The sequence below is a fragment of the Hippichthys cyanospilos genome, chromosome 10 (assembly GCF_059441005.1).
Source record: "Hippichthys cyanospilos isolate Australia breed blue-spotted pipefish chromosome 10, RoL_Hcya_1.0, whole genome shotgun sequence".
In the NCBI taxonomy this organism is placed as follows: Eukaryota; Metazoa; Chordata; class Actinopteri; order Syngnathiformes; family Syngnathidae; genus Hippichthys; species Hippichthys cyanospilos.
In genome coordinates, this window is record NC_142378.1 from 22,569,602 (window position 1) to 22,586,676 (window position 17,075).

A 17,075-nucleotide genomic window follows, 5' to 3' on the forward strand; every position below is an offset into this window, starting at 1 on the left:
CTGTGATGTTTTATCTGACTGTGAGGCACAATTGTTCAAATTTTTGTGATGATCCGCCATCAAATATGTTGGGGGCGGGGCTTTATATTATGCCTTTGATGATTACTTTGCCACATGTGAAACAAACCTTTATAACTCAGCTTTACAAGCTTGGAAAAATCTGAAACTTCACAGACACATGGAGACTCAAGCCCTTAACACAAGTGTTTCAAAAACATCTTCAATTGCTTATAAGGCCATCTAGTGGCAAACAAAAATGTCAGTCTGATGTCTCGCCAAAACGAACAAAGTTGCTGTGTTTGGTCCCAGATAGTCTTATCTTTTCTAAACTTCGTATATTTGATGGGTTTCCAATGCGGAATACACCTATCAACGTATTTTTTGTTATAGTGCGAGCGCCACCTAGTGGCAGCCAAAAATATAGCATTTTTTAAACGTTTTTATGTGCTTAGCTGAGCCCTTTGAAGTAATATCGCTGAAATTAAGTCTGAAAAGCCTCTAGACAGCCTTGCTGACCTCCACCAAATTTTACGAAGTTTCGATAATGGGCGTGGCCTCTACGACCATTTTCATTCCGAAACTTTATCTGTCCAGTAAAAGTTGCTGTAATTTGACCCAGATGATCTGATCTGCTCACAATTTCACACATTGGATGAAAATATTCTCCTGAACATATCGACAAAAATATATTCCAGTTTAAAGCTAGCGCCACCTAGTGGCTGCAAAAAATGTCATTAGTCGAAAGATTATAGTCAATCCTGTTTGGTTTGACCTACAGCTATGAAAATTTGTAGGCAAATGAAGGACTGCAAGGCCTACAAAAAAGTCAATAGAAGTGATGTGCTAGGATGTACAGAAAAATTGTTATGATTTTTTTTAATGTGCAGTTTTGTCCCATTCTTAGACATTAGCTGGTCTCAAACTAGTGCCTTTTTCTCTTAAACGATTCACCCCATTACCTTCAACTTTGGCATGAATAATTATCCAACTGAGGGGCACACATAGTCCCAATATCGTGAAGATCTCTTGACATAAAAGATGGGGGCGGAGGTTCAAATTATGTTTAATACTTCCTTTGCCAAGAGTGACAAAAATCTTAATAACTCAGCTATGACAGCTTCAAACCATCTGAAACTTTCCTGGCCCTTTAAAAGTAATGCAATAATTTAGCTATGTGATAAACTTTCAAATCATTTACAGCGCCACGCAGTGGCGGACAAAAATCTCATTTTTTATACTTTTATGTACTGTGAAATGCCTGTTTGACTAAATGAACTAAAAAATGGTCAGAAAAGCTATGACACATTGGAACATTAAGGTTCTCAACTTTTATGACTTTTCAATAAAGGCCGTTGCCTCTATGCCAACTCAAAATCCCATGTCTCGCGAAAACGGTAAAAGTTGCTGTAATTGGACCTAGACGATCTGGTATTTTTTAAACTTCGTATATGGGATGGGAGTCCAATGTGAAACACACCTACAAGTCTGATTTTTATCATAGTACGAGCGCCACCTAGTGGCAGCAAAAAATATAGCAAATCCTTAATGTTTTTATGTACTCTGCTGAGCCCCTTGAAGTGATATCCCTTAAATGTTTTCTGAAAAGCCAGTGGCCATGCCTTATGCCCTCCACAAATCAGTACGATGTTTCGACAGTGGGTGTGGCCTATATGGCATTGAAAGTCACAAAATTGGAACAATAAAAGCTGCAGTTACTCCACCCACATTGTCCCACCTTGTCTAAATTTTACATATTTGGTAAGAGTCCTGCACTGAAGGGATCTACAACTAATTTTTCATCATTCATAGTCCTTGTTCATACCCCGACCTGTTCATACCCCAACGTGCACAGGTCTGCGAGGGCCCTTTATAGCTGCTTGCAGCTCTAGTTATTATTATTATTTACTGTGCAGCGCTTTTCCAATTTTGAGGGCCTAAACATGCACGAAAAGTCACCAAAATTTGCACATTTGTCGGGCCCGGTGAAAAATTGGATAATTTTGTGTTTCCCAAAACAATGCAAAAAAAATGGCTCTGCAGCGCCACCTAAGGTTGAAAAAGTGCACCTGGTCCCGGCCCGTTTGACCTAGAGCTACGAAAATTTTTAGGCATATGTAGGACCTAGAGACCTACAAAAAAGTCAGCGCGAGCCATGTGCTCAGATGTACAGAAAAAGAGTTATGATTTTTTGAATGTGCATTTTTGGCCCATTTTTGCACGTTTGCAGGTCCCAAACTGCTCTTTGTTTCTCCTAAACGCTTTACTCAATCACCTTCAAATTTGCTGTGGTCAATATTCACACATAGGGGCACAAGTGGGCAAAATTTGGTGCAGATCCGCTGACATATATGATAGGGGCGTGGCTTCAAATTATGTGTTCAATTTTTCCTTCGCCAAGAGTGACATAAACCTTAATAACTTTGATGTACTAGCTTAAAAATATCTAAAACTTCATAGACACATGGAAACTTATGTCTTTAACACCTTTGAAAAAAGTTTTTTTAAATACCTACTAGCGCCGCCTAGTGGTTGATTAAAATGTCATTTTTTACACTTTCATGTATTGTGCTCAGTCTGTTTGAGTAAAACAAATGAAAATTGGTCAGAATATCATTAAGACATGGAATATTAAGGTTTTAAAATTTTACGACTTTTCGATAATGGGCGTAGTCTGCACGCCACCTCAAAGTCAGATGACTCGCCAAAACGAAAAAAGTGGCTGAAATTGGCCCCAAAATGGCCTTATGAGTGGAAAATAGCCTCTCACTCCCGGCCCGTTTGACCTAAAGCTACAAAAATTTGTAGCCTTATGTAGGACCTCGAGCCCTACAAAAAAGTCAGCGCGAGCCATATGCTCAGATGTACAGAAAGAGAGTTATGAATTTTTGAATGTGCACTTTTGGCCCGTTTTTGCTCATTTGCAGGTCCCGAACTGCTCCTTTTTTCTCCCAAACGCTTGACCCGATCGACTTCAAATTTGCTGTGATTTTTTATCTGACTGTGAGGCACAATTGTTCAAATTTTTGTGACGATCCGCCAACAAATATGTTGGGGGCGGGGCTTTATATTATGCCTTTGATGATTACTTTGCCACATGTGAAACAAACCTTTATAACTCAGCTTTCCAAGCTTGGAAAAATCTGAAACTTCACAGACACATGAAGACTCAAGCCCTTAATACATGTGTTTAAAAAAATCTTAAATTGCTTATAAGGCCACCTAGTGGCAAACAAAAATGTCAGTCTGATTTCTCGCGAAAACGAAAAAAATTGCTGTATTTGGACCCAGATGGTCTTATCTTTTCTAAACATTACATATTTGATGGATTTCCAATGCGGAATACACCTATCAACTTATTTTTTGCTATAGTGTGAGCGCCACCTAGTGGCAGCCAAAAATATAGCATTTTTTAAACGTTTTTATGTGTTTAGCTGAGCCCTTTGAAGTAATATTGCTGAAATTAAGTCTGACAAGCCTCTAGAGAGCCTTGCTGACCTCCATTAAATTTTACGAAGTTTCGATAATGGGCGTGGCCTCTGTGACCATTTTCATTCCGAAGCTTTATCTGTCCAGTAAAAGTTGCTGTAATTTGACCCAGATGATCTGATCTTCTCACAATTTCACACATTGGATAAAAATATTCTCCTGAACATAGCGACAAAAATATATTCCAGTTTAAAGCTAGCGCCACCTAGTGGCTGCAAAAAAAGTAATTAGTCGAAAGATTACAGTCAATCCTGTTTGGTTTGACCTACAGCTATGAAACTTTGTAGGCTAATGAAGGACTGTAAGACCTACAAAAATGTCAATAGAAGTGATGTGCTAGGATGTACAGAAAAATTGTTATGAATTTTTTTAATGTGCAGTTTTGTCCCATTCTTAGACATTAGATGGTCTCAAACTAGTGCCGTTTTCTCTTAAACGATTCACCCCATTACCTTCAACTTTGGCATGAATCATTATCCAACTGAGGGGCACACATAGTCCAAATATCGTGAGGATCTCTTGACATAAAAGATGGGGGCGGAGCTTCAAATTATGTTTAATACTTCCTTCGCCATGAGTGACAAAAATCTTAATAACTCAGCTATGACAGCTTCAAAACATCTGAAACTTTCCTGGGACTTTAAAAGTCATGCAATAATACAGCTATGTGATAAACTTTCAAATCATTTACAGCGCCACCCAGTGGCGGACAAAAATCTCATTTTTTATACTTTTATGTACTGTGAAATGCCTGTTTGACTAATTGAACTCAAAAATGGTCAGAAAAGCTATGACACATTGGAACATTAAGGTTCTCAACTTTTATTACTTTTCATCAAAGGGCGTGGCCTCTATGCCAACTCTAAATCAGATGTCTCGCAAAAACGGTAAAAGTTGCTGCTAGAAGATCTGATACTTTTAAAACTTCATATATGGGATGGGAGTCCAATGTGAAACACACCTACAAGCCTATTTTTTATCATAGTACGAGCGCCACCTAGTGGCAGCAAAAAATATAGCAAACCCTTAATGTTTTTATGTACTCTGCTGAGCCCCTTGAAGTGATATCCCTTAAATGTTTTCTGAAAAGCCAGTGGCCATGCCTTATGCCCTCCAGTAACTCTCCAGTAAAGCTGCAGTAACTCCACCCACATTGTCCCACCTTGTCTAAATTTTACATATTTGGTAAGAGTCCTGCACTGAAGTCATCTACAACTACTTTTTCATCGTTCATAGTCCTTGTTCATACCCCGACCTGTTCATACCCCAACGTGCACAGGTCTGCGAGGGCCCTTTATAGCTGCTTGCAGCTCTAGTTTATATTGTTTCTGTGTCTGGTACATGCAGCATCCACTTCAACCTGTGGGCCTGGAAGGGGGCTCCTCCCACCTGTGGTCCCTTCTGGAGGTTTCTGATTTTCCCCAAAATGGGTTTTTTGAGTTTTTCCTTCCCCTTCTGGGAGCTATGACAGGGAATGCTGTTGTCTACCTTATACTGAAAAGATGTCTCTGTACGACCTCTTTTCATCTGTGAAGCCCTTTGAGACTTCGGTGATTTAGTGCTATATAAATAAAATTTGATTGATTGATTGAACAAGGCTACATTTAAGTCATTGACTTCTGTATCACCTGCTTTCCCTTGCATAGTGGCTCATAGTGTATCTCCCTAAAACAGATAGAGACATGCGACCTGGGCCAAATAGTGGTCTGTCAGGTTTGACTAACTGAGTGTCACCCCCTGTAATGGCATGGAAGAGCTGGGCTGGGATAACTGAGACTTGTATCGATCTTAAACCTGACTTTGTGGCTCCTAATAGTCAAGTCAGCAAACCATGGGTCTAAGCCTGCATCTACTGAGCCTAGGAATAAGGGAGCTCCATCATTACTGTCTGTCTCTACAACATGTACTCAGTACAAAACAGTATATTGTACTGTTTTGGTGGACTTACAAACTTTGCTATAATGGCCCCATTTACCACATTGTGCTTTGACATGGCCAGGTGACTTTCTACATCTGTAGCATGTCTGGCGATCCGATGATGATGGCTGTGGCTTTGCTGATGAGTGCTTTTGGTGCTGAGTGTTCTTGGGTGTGAATGGTTTTTGTCTCCTGCTTTTTGTTACTGCGTCAATGTCCACCCTGCCCTCTCTGAGGTCGGATTGCTGCCTTTTTATCACTTCGGACTGTCTTGCCATGTTGACTGCTTATTGCAGCATGAGATCAGTGTCTAACTGCATCCTCTAAGATAAACTGGGGTCTCTAAGCCCCACCACATTGCGGTCTTATTAACTCGTCGTGGAGTGCCCCGTATTTGCAGTTTTCAGCTAGGGCATACAGTGTAGTAATAAAACCATCAACAGCTTCGCCTGGTTGCTGCCCCCTCTGATTGAATTTTGCTCTCTTATATATCACATTCTTGCTAGGCACAAAGTACGTTTCAAAAGTGATCTTTACCAAGATGTAATGCTGTGCGTCGGTTAATTCTTGACCCCGCAGGATGTCATCTGCTTCATCCCCCATGCAGTAGATCAGCGTGTTCACCTGATTATTCTCCGTGCTGAGATGGAGGTTGCTGGCTAGTCTGAATCTCTTGAACCTGCGTATCCACCGTTCCCAGTCCTGAGGCTTTGAAAAGTCGAATGCCTCAGGTGGTCGTATGGAGAATGTAGCTCTCGGACAAACGTTGGCATTCGCCATTAGCTGAGGAGGTTGTTGCTGCGCTGCAGGAGCAGCCATGCTGTTGCCGCCTTCGGACATCTTGTCTCTTGCTGACTTTAAAACTCTCCTTTCTGCTCCCAAAGTTGCTCTTCGTGCCCTTCTTACTGCTGCTCAACTTCTGACACCATGTCGTAGCATGGGTAGATGAAATGCAGTTGGTTTAAAGCAAGCTACATTTTATTTCGTTTCATTTAGTTAATTTAGCCTGTCTGTAGCCTTCTTCCTTTTTCTTTTTTCCTGCCCCCCTCTTCCGGCTGGGGGAGGGGGCTAGCTAGATGGTGAGGGTTGACTCGACCGCCTCCATTGGGTCCTGCGTTGTTCGACCATCATGGGTTAGGAGTTCGGCCGTCTGCAGTCCACCTGGCTGGAATGTGGAATGGTTCCTGCCCAATGGCCTTGCCTGCTGTCAAGACATCACTGCACTATATAGCACATTATGTTTTCTGTAATTTATGTTGTTTCTGTGTCTGGTACATGCAGCATTCACTTCAACCTGTGGGCCTGGAAGGGGGCTCCTCCCACCTATGGTCCCTTCTGGAGGTTTCTGATTTTCCCCTAATTTGGGGTTTTTGAGTTTTTCCTTCCCCTTCTGGGAGCTTTGACAGGGGATGCTGTTGTGTACCCTATCTGTACAACCTCTTTTCATTCTGTGAAGCCCTTTGAGACTTCGGTGATTTAGGGCTATATAAATAAAATTTGATTGATTGATTGATTTCGAACAATTTACGTGTAGTAATAGTGTACTTATTCAACACTGTCTAGTTTGCCAACATAAGCATTACAAAATCCGGTCGGGCGCTCATCCTGTTACGTCTTTCAAAGTAAAAGCATAACAGCTACTACCACAATAGCGATCTCAAGCTACAATTGTCACTAAGGAACCCCTTTTCAAGAACGGCGAAAAAAAAGGCAGACCACGATAGCGATCTCAAGCTACAATTGTCAATCGAACTTCTGGACAGTTGGTAGACCAATTACCTGTTTACATATGTAAAAGACAGACCTGTTTGTCTGATTTATGGAGTCAACTTGGCTTTAACTAAGGAGTACAACATTCGACAACACTTTGAAACAAAACACCTTCAAGTCCTGTCTTCAAGAGTCACAATCCAGTCTGTTTTCGATCTTTTCCTACAACCGATACACCTGATGCCGTAAAGGCTAGTTATATTGTGGCAGCAGAGATCACAAAATCAGCCCTTTAACGAGGGAGAGTTTGTGAAAAAATGCATGTTGAAAGTTTGTGGCGACATGTGCCCAGAAAAAAAGCAAGCCTTTTCAAACGTGAGCCTGAGCAGAAACACAGTAGCTGATTCCACATGTGAACTTGCCACCATTCTGTATGACCAGCCTTTGGAAAAGGGAAAAGATTTTGTTGCATTCTCCCTTGCTGTGGATGAGAGCAGCAACGCATCTGATACTGCTCAGCTGTCAGTCTGCATCCATGGAGTGCACTCCAATATGTGTGCTATGGAGGAGCTATTGGAATTCAAATCAATGCCTCAGCTCCACACCCAAAATTGCTCAGATGCGCTCCGTATTCGGCAGTACTTATCTATGTGAGCAACTTCTCCTCGATGAAGATGACAAAAACATCTCACAGGAAGGTTAAGGCGAAGCAGTGTGGTTTTCATCCCAGTCGGGGAAATGTGAAACAGCTCTACACCCTCGGTAGGATCCTTCAGGGTTCATGAGAGTCTGCCCAACCTGTCCACATGTGGTTTGTGGACTTGGAGAAGGTTTTCAAGTGTGACCCTTGAGGAGCTCTGTGGGGGGTGCTTCTGCAGTACGGCATACCTGACGCCTTGACACAGCTGTTCGTTCTCTGTACTTTTGATTTGATGATATATTGTGGTCTTGTTCATGAGTGACAGCAGGATGGAACGAAGATTGAGAAGCCGATCGGCGCAGTGTCTGCTCTACAAACCGGACTATATACCGGTCTGTTGTGGTAAAGAAAGAGCTGAACCGAGAGGCAAAGCTCTCAATTTACCAGTCTATCTACATTCCCACCCTCACGTATGGGTGAGTGTCATGACTGAATGAATGAGATCTCTAATGGAACGGGCTCAGTGTTAAGCCGCTGCTCCTCTGCGTTGAGGATAGCCAGATGAGGTGGCTCGGGCAACTGCTTTGGATGCCTCCTGGGCACCTCCCTGGTGAGGTATTTCGGGCATGTCACAGGGAGGAGGCCCCAGGGTAAACCCAGGACATGCTGGGGGGGGGACTATGTCTCTCGGCTTGCCCATGACCGCCTGAGCATCCTCCCGGAGGACCTGGACGAAGTGGCTGAGGAGAGGGAAGTCTGGACTTCCCTGGTCAAGCTGCTGCCCCCGCACATTACTCAAGACTACAGTGTTAGATGAATATACATAGAGCAATGTTTACTGAATCAAACATTTGCACTGCCAACATAGACATTATCAGTGAGAATAAGTGGATGTAGAAAATGGATGGATGGACCTTTACTATGAGTTACTCAAAGAGCTATTTCTAACCAAATTCATCATGTTAACGGTTGAGAACTTCACGAATTTGCCATAATGATCAAATGCAGCAATTCAAGCGTGATACGAGACAACATTGGTTTAGCTAAACGTGTGCCTCTTTTGTGTCGAAAAAAAAGACAAGCACAAAGCTGAATTTGTAGGTCAAGCAAGGAAAATTAACCAAAGCAGTCTATGCCGCCTTGCACTGTATGTGTTTGAATATGAATGTGTGCTCCAGCTGTGTATGCTATTTTTAAATATTATCTAGTGACAGATCTGCCCTTACCACAGATCTATTAGTCATTTAAGGACAATTAACAGTCCTGACCGACATTCCCATTTAAAGGGTTAAGACTTCTTGTGGGTCTCACGCTGCTCTAACGCAGTAAGGTTGAGTCAATGAAAGTCTGCTTAAGTCGGTGTTGAGGAGAATTTAATCTTGGTACTCACTGTCTACATTCTAAGGTGCCTGCCCGGTTTAAGTTAAATCTTAAACTCATTTAGTAACCACACACAAAAAAGTAAACCTCCAAGCAGTACAATGGATCTTTGCACTTGGAATGACCAGGATAGAATTTACTAGTCTCATACGACCGCTCTGACCCATTTTTATTTCCCTATAACCAACTTTGAGTAACTGTTTTATATCAAAAATGGCAGTTCCGCTGTGATTGGTTTAGTTGTTTATTCACTTTAGAAGACTAGGTGGATTATATATCAAGAATGACAAAATGCAGAATAAGATGCATTTTAGAGGGTTTAATTTGCAATAGCAAAGCCAGAAAAATATTTACATTTCAAAAAACACTGCAGTTGTACGTTCCTGTGTATATTTTATGAGAGTGAGGAATTAATACAATGGACACAAAATTCTTCTTTCACAGTCAACGTGAATACCTGATTATGTTCGCATAAAATTCAATGATCAGATGTAATCTTGTTCACCATATTCAACTATCAAAAGAAATCATTAATTGTTATTAAGCAGTTCTTATACAGACCTCATATATACAGGTAGCTTTACAACCAATAATCAGAAAAAGCATTCGTAATTTGATCATTTGAGTATTGGTTAATCAGTGGTGGGCCATCAGGGCCATCAAGGCCTTCTCTGCTGGCCTAATGTCAGAGAAATCTCTAAAGATGAGGACAAGCCGAGCTGCTAAGCAGCATAAAAAGTAACTCAGACCAGCCGAGATTGACTTTTCTTTGCCATGGCACAGGGAAAAAGCTTGGCCAACAAACTCATGCGTTGCCGGCACTAATTCATCGCTCAAGCGTCCCTGCCTGCTTTTTATTCATTTAGCAAAGCATTGCACATTACAAGACATAACAAAAAGAGCCAGTCGGGTGCCACCAACAGCTGGGCCAAGGTCCCAGCTCACACTTTCCTGCGCCAACAGCTTTCTTTAAGGACTGGGGCGAGATGAACTAGGATTGCATAGATGGATAGCAATGCACACCTTCTAGACAAGAAATAAGCACATAATGATGACAACCTAATATATGATTCCCTTCACACCTAACATAACCTGACATCATTGTCATTATGAACTATGATAATTGTAATAACTATAATGAAAGTCAATTTCATTTCAAATTGATTTTTACTATATATATATATATATATATATATATATATATATATATATATATATATATATATATATATATATATACTTTTTTAATTCATAAAAATATTCTCCATAATCTGTTCCTTTCGTGTCATGTTATATCCATTTGGTTACGCTCCTCTAGTGTTGTAGTTTTAAATTGGAATTTTTAGCCAATTAGAATTCAGCTAACTTGTGTCGTCTGTATGGCTGTATGTAATCTGGTTTAGGCAGAAGCCAGGGCATTCGCATCAACACGGCGCGGGCTTCTGCGCAAGCGCAGCTAGATATGTGAGTGGTCTGTATAACTTAATAGACAGCTGTAATATGCACTAAGAATTGAAAGAGATTGCTTCAATTTATGCAACCTAAAGCTTAGAGACTTTGCATCCCACTTATTATTCTACTTTTTCAGTATTTATACATACTAATAATTTTAATTTATTCATTTTTTTCATTTTTCTGCATTAACCACAGTGGCGGGGCGTGACTTTCACACGCATGCCTTCTGTGGTTCCAGACTCTCAAATAAATAGCCCCCATGCACATACGTACGCATTACTGGGCTACACAGGCTATTTTCCAGAGCTTTTAAATGTCAATAAACCCACATCAGCCATTAAAATGTGTCATTATACGTGATACTGTCAAAACTTAAAATATTGAAGAATAATTGAAAAAAAATATCCACTAAATTTTATGAAGTCCAAAATGCAAATCGTAGTTTAATATAAGAAGAATATATTTATATTCTTTATATTCATTCATTCTTTATATTCATTGAATATGAACGAAAGAAAATAACACAAATATATTGAAAATTAAACAATAAATAAAGAAAAGGCTTGCACTCACCAAACCAATCAGCAGTCACAATCGATCAATCTTTTCTCTCTCCTTATTTTTCTTCACCTTTCATTTCGTTAATCATTTGTTCTCTGTTAGGAGCAGAATTTCCCATTAATCATTTGTTCTCTGTTAGCAGAATTTTCCCTCTAACAACTCATGACCATTCGACATTTGTTCAAACAGGCAATTTTTCCTTTATTGACAATTGTTCGTATGTGATTTAGCAGGGAAGCAGGGAGGTTCCCTGCTTACTTCTGCATTTCTAAAGGGAGACCATCACCAGATGTTTCCTGCTTCGCGCTGACAATCTAATTTTACCGATCATCTCAAAAAGTGTGAGGAAATGTGTAGGACTATTGCCAAAAAGCAAGCATTGTTTTTTTTGTTTATCATCGAGTTTGTGAACTGTATTGTGAGCTTTGCATGTCTTCAAGTTAAAAGGTTACCTTCAGGGCTGGTGAATTTGTTACATGTCAGTTAACACGTTTTTGTTTAAAGCCGGTCAAAGCCTATTCTAGCTGATATCTTAAACAAACTTTAGGATCATTACATCACTTAGACATCTTGGACAGGGGTCTTTTTACCATCCTAGCGAGAATCATCTGGGCCACCTGTCTTTCACTTGCAGATGCCTAGTAACCCACCAAACACTAGGTATATGTATTGGTGTGATGTAGATAGATGTATTTGTGTGATTACCCACCATGGGACCAATGAAAGTTGCAGTGTCCTTCAGCTGATGCTCCAAGTATATCATTTAAATGTAACCCCAGTTGCTTAAGCCAGCAAGTTCATCAACACTTCAAAAATTACTCGACAATAACAGCATTTTTTAAAAAAATGTATTGCACACACAAACATTGAAAATAACAATGCTACTGCACCACATGGTGCGATGGATGTGGAATTGCACTTCACAGTGTCAAAACAAAGCCTGTTTCCCCAGTAGTGCACAGCCAAATATATGGAATTAAAAAAAAGTCTAAAAATCTGATGCCGTGCCCCATCAAATAGTATTTTTAAAAGTCACAACTGTTTTCCTTATTGTTGTCCCAGGTTTTGAGGTGCTACAGGCCAAATCTGAAGTCAATCAGATGGTTGAGGACAGGGGTGCCCAAACATATTTGCTCCAAGATTGACTTTTCCAGCAGCCAACCTCATGCAATGTACCCGTTGGGAAGGAAGGGGAATCCCACATTTTTGTAAGGAGCTGTTATTGGTATCCCAATAACCAGTGGAATATACAGCTCAGCACCGATATACTAAATGAATAGCTCCTCTTTTGCTGTAATATCACCAAACAACGTTTAAGTTATAGCAATTGACACGTTACGAATGAAAATACACATCTACTGATGAATGAACATCTGTGTCACTCATGCACAGATTCACGCAACTGCAGTGAGAGACAGAGTCTGACTTGCTCAGCTTACTTGTGCTTGCAGTACTTATCGCTTCTCCTTTCAGACAGGGAAGAGTAAAATGACACAGGCAGGACAGACCCATTTATTGGGCGGTAACTATGGGACGAGTTTTGTGTTTTATTTTTTTATTTGCTTGTTAGCCAAGACGATGCATCTTATCAAGCCACTGTATTATACTAAAACAGCCAAATTTTGTAAGAAAGCCAACCAACACGTTCAGCCTTGGCATGCTTTTATCTGAAATTCCACATGGAACTGAGATCGCAACAACGGTCTACTATTTTACCATCCCAGAGTGAGCATCATCCAATATTAATAACAAGTGTCCTATTTTTCTTCTTTGAGTTTTTGTTTTTGGCTTGTTAGCTGTGCGGTCCAGCGGGATACTGCAATCGACTCATTGACCACCCCTCATCTAGGACAAGGTCCAAAAATAGAACCCCAGAGAATGTGCAAAACATGGATAAAAATTGATATACATTAAATTATAGTGTCACAGTTCACCAGTTCAGCCACCTCACTTCCAGCTTCACCACACCCGCTCAGCCCTCCTGCTAATCAGCCTCAAACACTAACACCTGCAACCACTTACCCGCTCAGTATAAAGCCCGGTCACTTCCCTCCACAACCCGCCAGATCGTCTCTATGCGCTACGCCGAGCTTTCCAGCAATTCCTCCTGCCAGCCTGCCTGTTGTCCGACCCTGTTTGCCCTTGACCACCCGATTGCCTGCCGAATTGACTGGATCCTTGGTATTTCGACCCTGCCTGCCTCTGCCTCTGCCTCTGAACAAAGCGAACAGTTTGTTAGGAACGCCTCGCAAGTTTCGGGGTCACCTTCGTAGCGTTCTGGGACGCCAATTTGGGGCTCGGGCCGGTCATGAGGCAGAAAATTGGGCAGATGATTGGGAGCGGATAACGGCTGGGTGATGGATCGGCGCGCTGGGTCTATTTGGATTGTCCAGATCGTACTGTTACGGCGGGAGGAGAGAGGACCCAAGAGCACGCACGCACTAGTAAGGGCAATGGCAGAGCGTTCATTGAACAGAAGGTGCAGGTAGTCGTGGGGGCTGACGGGAGCGTGGCACAGAGGTCTGGGGGGTTCCGGAGTCAGGAGAGCCGGGGTTTGGCTGGGGGTCGGGCAAAGGGAGAGAGACAGGAGGGGGGCTCGGGCAGACAGGTTAAGACGGCAGGCTAGCGGGTGGTCAGAGGCAGGCAGAGTCGAAATACCAAGGATCCAGTCAATTCGGCAGGCAATCGGGTGGTCAAGGGCAAACAGGGTCGGACAACAGGCAGGTTGGCAGGAGGAATTGCTGGAAAGCTCAGCGTAGCACATAGAGACGATCTGGCGGGTTGTGGAGGGAAGTGACCGGGCTTTATACTGAGCGGGTAAGTGGTTGCAGGTGTTAGTGTTCGAGGCTGGAGCGAGAGATGGTACAGCCCATATTTAATGCCAATCAGTTCTATTATCCAGGGCAAGAGTTCTGCTTACCAAAAGTGGCCCACTGGGCACTCACATTCCAAAAGTACAGGCCAAAAATGGGATATGAATACAGCTCATACTGTATTCTGTACCTCTTAAAACATGACTGCAACTGCCTTTTTTGTACTCTTGTTCAAGTGTGTACCAATTTTCATAGGTCTAGTACCGGGACTCTTTTTGTTTTGTTTTATAAATAATAATTGCACGTATTTACTGTCCTGTTCCCTTACTGCCTCCCTGCAACGCGTCACTACAATTCTGGTCAGCTATTGGTCGCGTCTACTTACGGAGATGGTGGTCTGCTATTGGTCGGCCTCACTCGTTTCAAAATGGTGGAATGGTAAAGCTTTGTTCGATTGTGAGTGGTTACAAAACCATATTTATAGTGCATTTTACTGCTTAATTCAAAGTTGAAAGGGTTAGCCATGGGTCCCAAGATTGCTAGTGATGTTAAAGAGAGAAGTAAGAAGATGATTTATATGGACACGATGCCGGAGATAACCCTTATTAGGGAACATTGGTATTACAAGCGCCACTCAAAGGTAAATAAATCCTTTCTATGTTTTTTATTTAATATGTTTTCTGATTGTATATATGTATATTATATATACATAGCACATACTATACTATTTTGGTACCAATTTTTAATATGTACAGTATGTACAATTTTGATGTTTCTGCCTGGGGTTCTAAACACATTAGCTATTTAACATAGAGTTGGACTGCCCGTCATACGGTGAATTCGGCATAAGAGCCCAACCGCGGAACGGAATGATGTTGTAACAAGGGGGCCCACTGTATATTAAAAGTATTTTATATCTTAACAGTATGTTTTTTCTTTCTTTATTTATTTTCTTTCAAGGGTCCTGGGAAGGCTGGCACTCACTGTGCCCTGGACTGTGGCTCAGGTATTGGTCGAGTAACCAAAGGAGTTCTCCTTCCAGTGTTTGAGAAAATGGAGATGGTGGACATGATGGAGCACTTCCTCCTCCATGCCCATGAAGATTACTTGGGTGATGATGCAGACCGTATTGAAACCTACTACTGCTATAAGCTACAAGAATTTACACCTCCAAAGAACAAGTATGATGTCATCTGGATGCAGTGGGTGGCATGTAGGTAGCACAAATATGAGCATATGTTTCAATCCCTTGAATAATCAACACAATTTCTTGCATGTTCATCTGTTAGGCACACTCCACAGTATTTTTGTCCACACAACCAGAGGGATCAATAGTAACACTTGGTGTCTCAGGCTTCCACCTTCTAGCCTCAATGATTCACTGAGTTTGGCTCCAACCCTAACCCCAATATAACAGTATTGTTAGAGTCTAACTGTGACAAGTGGTGTTCCAGGTGTGCTCCCCATAGTTTTTATCCCACGAGCCATAGCCAACCTCATTGGACATCAGGGACAATACTCACCCACAACACAATCTGTTTGAACTGCTGCCATCAAGTAGACGCAGCAGGAGCCTGAGGGCCAGGAGAGCCAGGCTGGCAAACAGCTTCTACCCACAGGCCATCTGGATTCTTAACAAATCCCTATTTAGAAACGTTATTGGATGGCTGAATTGTTAAAGACATAAATAGATTTAGACTGCAAAAACCACCTTAAAGACAGCTTTATAGCAGGGACATAATTTAATTAGCGGCATTTAAAAGAGATGGTTTGCTTCAAGGCATGGGTATAAACATGGAAATAAACTACAAATTAGACTGATTACAAAATTTATCATCTGCGACTCGTCCAAAATGAACATTCTTGAACTTGTGCAAGACCATAACATTATATGTGTGAAGTTTCCAGAAGAGTGGTATCTTCAGTAATGCCTGTTGTTATTCTTTCTTTTTAGGCCACCTGACAGACAAAGACCTGATGAACTTCCTTATTCGTTGCAAGAAGAGTTTGGGTTTGAATGGTGTCATTATTATAAAAGATAATATGGCACGACAGGGTTGCAAGTTGGACACCATTGACAGCAGCATTAGTCGACACGTGGACATCATGAAGAGCATTATTTACAAGGCTGGCCTAGAGATCTTGGCTGTTGAGAGACAGGACGGCTTACCAGAAGTCATCATGCCTGTATGGATGATTGCAATGAAATAAAAAGTCTTGCGAACATACCTTTAATGCTCTTTTGTAGAAATGCACTTTTAATTCATTTAGCAACCTGAATCACCAGTTAAAAATAGGTTTTACTGAAACAGGTTCTAGTACATAATTTGTCTTTCCCTTTTAAATTGGTGGTAAAGTGTCAGTAATTTTTGGACAAGATCCAAATTCTTAGTGAGAGTTCATATGAACTAAAGTAGCATTTTAATCTTCTTCAAACCATTTTACATTGCATTTATACGGTACCAGCATCTCCACTTCAAATAAAAAATTGCTTTGATTTGCTTTCATGTGTGGTATGTCATTTTTTGCACTATTTGCAACCTGTCAGAATAATTGTAAAACTAGCGATACATTTGCCACAATAAATATAAGTGCTTGCAAAGAAGAAATGCTTTGCCATGAGAATGGATGCACTGCTTGCAAGGAAACAATGTTTGCTATGAGAAGGTTGCCATGAGAAGGTAGCTGACTGGAACTTCACCATGGGAAGGACGACCCTGCCAGCCTTCTGTCAGTTTTGTTTGGTTGTGGGTTTATTTTGTTGTTGGTGAGTTCTATTCAGTTGTAGGTTCATGTTTATATTTCCCTTATGTCTGCCTTTTCTCTCTGTCTCGTTTGTTTCTGTCTCGTTTGTTTGATATCATCCACCTGTTGTCCGCATGTTCCTGCTCCTTGTGTGTCAGCCAATTAGGGTTCCCCCTCTCGTTCCCTCCCAGATGAATTGGTTAGCTATTAATACTAATAAAAGAGAAATAGAGAAATAAAAGAGACAAAGTTAGATAAAGATGCAGCAGCTGCCTTTAAATGACTGGTAGAAGTAAATATAAAAAGGTCAAGTAGATGCCAAACAAAGGGGTGGGGGGTGCAATCTGTGACCTCTGCCTCCCTTTTTA

At 41.3% G+C, this 17,075-nt stretch overlaps 1 protein-coding gene across 1 annotated transcript in view; it reads left to right on the plus strand.

The window, feature by feature from the left end:
* Positions 1–16,173, plus strand: part of ntmt2 (N-terminal Xaa-Pro-Lys N-methyltransferase) — a 77,119-nt gene extending 60,946 nt beyond the window's left edge. The window contains exons 3-4 of the mRNA XM_088426340.1: positions 14,923–15,175; positions 15,917–16,173. Of these exons, the coding sequence (XP_088282466.1) occupies positions 14,923–15,175; positions 15,917–16,173 (510 nt within the window). The remainder of the gene's footprint in view (positions 1–14,922; positions 15,176–15,916) is intronic.
* The last annotated feature ends 902 nt before the right edge of the window (positions 16,174–17,075 follow it).